The following is a 7,308-nucleotide window of genomic DNA, read 5'->3' on the forward strand; positions in this document are numbered from 1 at the left end:
ACTTGGTAATTGGTAACTTCCGATTACAAGATAAGTATTTGGGTCAGGTTACACTGTAAGTCTTCGGGTTTGAAGTGTGAAATGACTGTCACGCCCTTAGAGTGGGTCTTGGGGCGTGACACAATGTTTCTTCATTAAACAGGAAAAAGCAGTTATAAATGGGAATGAAAATATGGAACGCAAAGCAGAATGTACCTGGGCTAATAAACGCAGAGAAGAGCAAGAGCTTGGATCGGAGGGCCTTTCATGATAAAATCACCTCATCATTCCGATCGTATGTTATGCAGGGGATGTGAGAAATCTTGTGCCATTCTTTCCCTTTAACCCTTTGGCATCGTTTCCTCAGCAGAGTACACTCTTCAATATCAAGACGAGAAAGGGAGGAGGGCAGCCCCTGGTTTGGGAAGGACTTGAGCTTTTCACATTTCGAAATCCACAGACTTTCAAGAGAGGTGAGGTGCTGAAGCCCCCTATAGTCAAGGGATTTCAGATTTGGAAAATCCTCGATTCTAAGATAGGTAAGAGTGGAGGGCAGAAATTGATCATCGGGAAATCTTTCTTTCTCACATCCATCAATTTTCAGCGTTCTAAGAAAGGGAAGCGTTTGCAAGCCCCAATCCATCTGATTGGCCACAAGTTTGCTGCAATTCCCGATCTCAAGCTTAGATAGATTAGTGGGCAAACCCCCTTCAGGAAATGAATCAATTTCTGGACATCTATATATATACAAAGCTTGAAGGGATGTAAGGAGGGTGTGCATCCCTTGGGGCAGTGACTTAAGCTTTTCGCAGTCACATATCCCAAGCCCTCTTAAATTGGGAGTGGGCAATCCTCCTCGTGGAAAAGATACCAGATTAGGGCAATGAGATATGTCCAATGACTTGAGAGATGTGAGATCCACGTGGTGAAGTCCATCTGGAATGTAAAGGGACGCCAGATTTCCACAATTTTGGATATAAAGATACTCAAGCTTTGTGAAGAAAGCTAAAGGAAAGGACGTGAGAGAATCACAACTGCCAAATATAATTAATCGAGTAAGAAAAGTGTAGTTGTTGTGCGTCATATCCTCAGGCAATGATAACTCCAATTTTTTACAGGCCTGGATGCTCAAGTGGTGGAGAGTAGTATTACTTTGTATCATTCCCTCTGGTAGGGACTTCAGAATGGGACAGTAAAAAATTTGAAGGTTTTCAAGCATGGGTGGTAGCCCCATCTCCGAACATGACAAAAGATTGTCACAGAACTGGATCTCCAAGAGTTTAAGAGATGTCAAGTTGTGAAGAATGGGTGGCATTTCCTTTAGCTCTGGACAATAACGCACACCCAAATTTACAAGAGAATTCAGTTGTCCTAATTCATCTGGTATTTTACAAATATTGCGTATATTCAAGGAAGCCAATGAGGTGAGACTGCCCGCACTCCTAACCACCACATCATCACATTCCTCCAACTCCAATTCACGAATGGAGGGAGCCAGTGGAAGACAACACACCAGTTGCTTGCATTCTCTAATCACAAGTTTTGTTAATTTAGGAAGGTGTTTGGGTAAATCCTTTTTCAGCTTTGGACATATCTTGATATAAAGCTCCTTCAAACAAGGGAATTCAATTTCACGACAAACCCATTCCTCCCACTCTAACATCCCTTCAAACCTCAGAATCTCTAGGGATCCAAATGGCTTAATTGAAGTTGAACTACAATAGCTATTCCCATAGAACTCTTGTCCCACCTTCTGCACTCCATCAATCCCCATAATAGAGAGCTCCTTGAGAGATCCAAGTTGCCCTAGCGATGACAGGGATGAGCAATTTTTACAATTGCGGAGTTGCATGGACACCATATTAGTAAATGAATGTTCGCCCAACCAGTCAGGAAATTTTTCACCACAATAGTACTCGATGGTCAGCTCTTTCAAATTGTTATGAGGTTGTAGCTTTTCAAGCACAGTTGTTTCCTTCTGCAAATCACGAGCAGTAGCATCGCCATCCCACTGCATTACTAACTCATCAAGACGCTCCTTGCCTTTCAAATTAGCCTCGAAGACATCCATAGCATCCACCACATTCTGCAACTTGGAAATGCAAAGTCTGCCACCAAGGTGTGACATGTCCCTCAACTCTTTAATTTTTGCCCCTCTATCCTCACCAACAGCAAAAGCAGTCAATGTTCGAAGACGTTTCAACCCTTCCATTCCCATTGGCATCTCCTTTAAGCTAGTGTCACTAATATCAAGATGACGCAAGTTGATTAGTTTCCCCATTTTTGTGGGCAAATGAGTAAGAGAATGACAATTTGACAACATCAATGTCTGCAAGTTGAATAGGTTGGTTATTGATTCAGGGAGCCTTCTAATTGAAGTATGAGAAAGATCTAAGTAGCGTAGGTGTTTCAAAGTTCCAATTGAGTGAGGCAACTCCACAATATGATAATGAGCTAAAGAGAGAACCCGTAAGCATTTCAATGTTGGCAATAAAAGATCTGAGACCTTCTTGCTTAAAAAGATACGACCATATTGATAACCTGTATGTACAGGAAGTGTATGTACAGGAAGTGTATGTACAGGAAGAAAGGTCCACAAATTATGAGCTTCATAAAATGGATCAAATTTCTTGGAGAGTTCAAATTGCTCTGCCCTAACGTAAGAAGAATGTCGAGTCTGTTTGGAAATTTGACTTTTCTTTTCATCATCCAACGAAGAGCAGAATTTTCCCGATACAAATTGTGCTAAATCATGGATCAAATCATGCATCAAAAATATTGATTCATCATCACTAGCTTGTTGGAAGAAAGATCTTGAAAGTAGATTGTCAAAACACATGTTACCATAATCTTCTATAGTTTCCTCTCTTTTGGAGCCACCTAATAAGCCTTCGGCCATCCATAACAGCACTAAGTTCCTTTTTTCAAATTTATAGTCCTTGGGGAATATGGAGCAATATGCAAAACATCGTTTCAAATTTGGTGGAAGATAATGGTAACTCAAGTATAAAGCTGGAAGAATGTCACTTTGTTCAATTGGAAAATCCCATATGTCATTATTCAGTACTTCATTCCAAGCATTTTCATCTTGTTTAGTGTGTAATAGACTTCCAAGCGACTTTGCAGCCAAAGGCAAGCCTCTGCATTTTCTTACTATCTTCTCACCAATTGGTTCCAACTTTTGGCGGATGTTTGTATTCATATGTGCAAAGGCGTGTTTTGCAAATAATAGCCGACACTCTTCATAGGATAGCACATCAAGGTGATGAGAAGAGGCAGTAGTGCGCATAATCGATGCAACATCTTCATTACGAGTTGTTACTATGATCATACTGCCTTGTGCACCAGCCCTAAAAGGAGCCTTCAAGGCATCCCAGTTTTGGGGCTTCTCGTTCCACACATCATCTAGAACGAGGAAGAATTTTTTCCCATTCAATCCATCCTTCAGGCTATTTTGTAATGAGTCCAAGTTCTTAGAATCAGTTGACCTATGAGGGACGGACTCTAGAATTGCTTTGGTTATCCCTATCACATCAAATCGATCCGATACACAAACCCAAATCCTGGTATCAAAGTGGCTCTCCACCCTCTTATCATGGTAGATAATTTGAGCCAGGGTTGTTTTACCAACCCCACCCATACCTACGATGGGAACTACAGAAACTCCATTATCACCATTATCCCTGGAGGCTTTCTCGGATAAGAGAAATTGAATGATAGCCTCCTTCTTAGCATCCCTACCATAAATGCTAGACTCATCTACCAAGGAAGTGGTTTGTAACCTTTCTTCCATCTCAAACGACAACCCTCCAACACCCTTCCTTAAATCAAAGTCATGTTTTCGTTTTGCAACAGCATCCAACTCCCTTGTAATTTTCCCTATCTTTTCCCCAATCTTTGCATTAAATTTCACAGATGTAGGATGACAAGCAGCAAAACAAGTTGGGATGAGCTTGTGTACCTGACTGGTGCTAGCTTGGGGTCCATGTATCAGGATCTGCAGATTAGCTTCAGTGTTGAACTCGTCCAGAACATCTTCCATGTCGTAAGCCAAAGATTTGAGATCATCCAACCAAAGCTTAACAGCTCTCTCCCTTATCTGCTTCTGCTCAGCATCAGTCAGCACAGCTTCAATATGCAACAAAATCCTCCTCCATTCTTGGAGAGTGGCCTCAACATTCTGACTGCGTGCATACTCCAACAAAGGGGCAGCCACCAACCTCTCAAGCACCAGATCAAAGATGGAAGACACAGCCGCCTCCGCCACAAACATGTTTTCAGCAAAATTCGAATTCTCGAATAACCAAAGCAAATTAGCGAGAGTAGCAGTTGCTGTGAAAGCCTTTGCAGTAGTCTTTCAAGCCTTGTGAAAGCGCAGGAAAATGGTCTGTACATTGAATTGAAGTTTCAGGCATTGTGGAGCCCACAAAGCGCGTGAATGACTTGACTAATTAAAAACAAAGACCCGAGCATCAATCAATGCCATTGGGTTGCGTGATTGCACCCTTCAATCCTTTTTTTCATATTTGGGTAACTTCAAGTGAAATAGTTGAATATTCACAATATTTTTTTATATTTTCATTGAAATAGTCATAAGTTCATGACTTAGAGATGCTGATAATACTGAAAAGGGAACAGACCGGAAAAATAATTTCAACAATTTTTTGGGTTGGAAGATGGAAAACAACTAAAGAAATTTGTAATTACCTTTAGAAAAGATTGTAAAATGCATAATTGCATTTAGAGTTTATTTATTTAAAAAATCGGATAATAATAATTATATGAAGAAAAAAAATAGAGTTATTCTAAATCAATTTTTGTCCGTAAACTTTTAATATTAATTGATTCACTATTTAAGTTTTAAGTTATTTTTAAAAATTCCTATACTCGTTGATGAAGTTAAGACATTAAGTCTTGTTTAATTTGGAGTCCATTTGCATAATAGAAAAAAATATAAGAAAATAATAATTCTACATAGAAAATAAAAAATAGTCATTTGAAATCAATTTTTATTTATAAATTGATGGTATTGATTAGATAATTATTTGAGTTTTAAATTTTTTTAAAAAATTATTAAATTCATTAATGAATTCAACATATAAAATCTTGATTAATTTTGAGTTTATTTGTTTAGTGAAAAAAATTATAAAAATATGTTGTATGTGAAGAAAAAACTAACCAAGTTATTTAAAATAAATTTTGACCTATGAATTTATAATATTATTGTGTTTTTTACTTTTTAATACTAATTAAATTTGTTTTTGTGTTTCAAATTAATTTTAAAAATTAATAAATTTTACGAATGAGGTATAGTTTGATTCCAAATTTATTTACTTAACCAAAAGTTTAAGAAAAGTTAAAAGAAAGCTAGAAAACCACATGCAATTAAAGAAAAATAATATTTCAAGATTTTTTTGTATTAGGATTAGATTGTGGAGAGAGGAAAAATGGCTTTTTATGTTTTTTTATTTTTAAAAATAAAAATAAAACAAATCTGTACGTTCTTTAAAAATTGTTTTAAATTTTACTTTATTCCTAAAAATTAGAAATAAATAACAATGACCCCACAATATTATGAAATTTTAAAAACAAATTTTTGTTTTTAAAAACATAAAACCGTTTTTTAACCACAAGATTGCTTGGAAGTTTTGATCGCAGGTACTTTTCTTAGTTGATTATGGGACTATGGACTTTATTGTCATTTCCATACATCAATCGTTTTCATTGTAGGCATTGGACCATTCACTCGGTGTTGACTATTGGGTGGATAAGCAGTGGTGCAGAAAAATAGTTTGGTAGGCATTGTGGAGCCCACAAAATGCGTGAATGACTTGACTAATTAAAACTTGAAACTGAGCTTTAACCCGGTACATTTAAAAAAAAAATTCTAAAAACTAAACTTGTTTCCAAAATAATGTCCAATTTAACGTGTGCCACACAAGGTGTCATATCATAAAACTATAATTGATGACTATGGTTTTATTTTTCTAAAATAGTTAGAAACCGTAATCACTAACCACGGTTTTAACTTTAAATTTAAAGTCGACACGATTTTAACTTTTTTTAAAAATGGTCAAAACCGTAATCATCAACTACGACTTTAACTTTATATATATATTTATATATAATTTTTAAATAAAAATATTATATTATTTTGATTTTAAATATATTTATTTCATTATTTAAAAAATAATAATATATGAAATTAAATAATTGATATTTTTAATTTGATATAAAAATATATTTTTAAATTTTATTAAAACAATAGGCATTATATTTAATATAAATATAATTAGTTAATTAAAATTAAATATAAATAAAATATAATAAATTATATTTATTTAAAATAAATAAATTATAAATGCCTATTTAGAAAAAAATAAATAATATAAATTATTATATTAATTAATAATTTTTTTATATATTATATGTAAGAGGTATATAAACACACACACATATATATATATATAAAAGTTTAATTTAAGTTTAAAATTTATCACATTTTTATTTAAATATATAAATAAATTATTATCATAGATATGATATTATGAACTTAAATTAAAATATGATAAATTTTTAACTTAATTGAACTTATATACATGTGATATTATATACCACTTACATATAGTATATAAAAAATTATTAATTAATATAATAATTTATATTATTTGTTTTTTTAATAGGCTTTCATAATTTATTATATTTTATTTATATTTAAATATAATTAACTAAATATATTTATATTAAATATAATGCCTATTGTTTTAATAAAATTAAAAAATATATTTTTATATCAAATTAAAAATTTTAATTATTTAATTTCATATATTATTATTTTTAAATAATGAAATAAGTATATTTAAAATCAAAATAATATAATATTTTTACTTAAAAATTAAAATTATATAAAAATATATATAAAGTTAAAGTCGTAGTTGGTGATTACGACTTTGACCATTTTTAAAAAAAGTCAAAACCGTAGTCATCAACTACCGCTTTAAATTTAAAGTTAAAACTGTGGAAACTGTGGCACAGACGCATTAGATTGGACATTATTTTGTAAACAAGTTTAGTTTTTGGAATTTCTTTTTTTAAATGTACTATCTTGGGTCAAAACTCCTTGAAATTATAAGGAAAATCCTAAATTTTATAAATTAATTTTACCTTCTTTCACAGTAAATATTTTAAAATTCAAATTTTATAAATTAATTTTATTTTCATTCATTTAAAAATATTTTAAAACATATATATTTTTCATAAATCAATTCATATTTTGAAATCACCTCTTATTTATTTTATTCAATAACATTAAATAAAATTATCAAATAA

General features: G+C 32.9%; 1 protein-coding gene across 1 annotated transcript; it reads right to left on the reverse strand.

The window, feature by feature from the left end:
• Positions 1–159: 159 nt before the first annotated feature.
• On the reverse strand, positions 160–4,334 carry LOC117910517 (putative disease resistance RPP13-like protein 1). Its single transcript, XM_034824598.1, has 2 exons — positions 2,557–4,334; positions 160–2,526 (listed from the first exon to the last, which is right to left on the reverse strand). The coding sequence occupies exons 1-2, from the start codon at positions 4,250–4,252 to the stop codon at positions 245–247; spliced, it is 3,978 nt and encodes a 1,325-aa protein (XP_034680489.1). The 5' UTR covers positions 4,253–4,334; the 3' UTR covers positions 160–244.
• Positions 4,335–7,308: the final 2,974 nt, after the last annotated feature.

Source organism: Vitis riparia, unplaced genomic scaffold, assembly GCF_004353265.1.
Source record: "Vitis riparia cultivar Riparia Gloire de Montpellier isolate 1030 unplaced genomic scaffold, EGFV_Vit.rip_1.0 scaffold770_pilon_pilon, whole genome shotgun sequence".
NCBI lineage: Eukaryota > Viridiplantae > Streptophyta > Magnoliopsida > Vitales > Vitaceae > Vitis > Vitis riparia.

Bases quoted from the DNA above. Each gene is read 5' to 3' on its own strand.
- LOC117910517 (XM_034824598.1), bottom strand. From the start codon at position 4,252: ATGTTTGTGGCGGAGGCGGCTGTGTCTTCCATCTTTGATCTGGTGCTT. The intron at 2,527-2,556 runs ATACACTTCCTG...CACTTCCTGTAC, and splicing joins GTGGACCTTTCTTCCTGTAC to ATACAGGTTATCAATATGGT.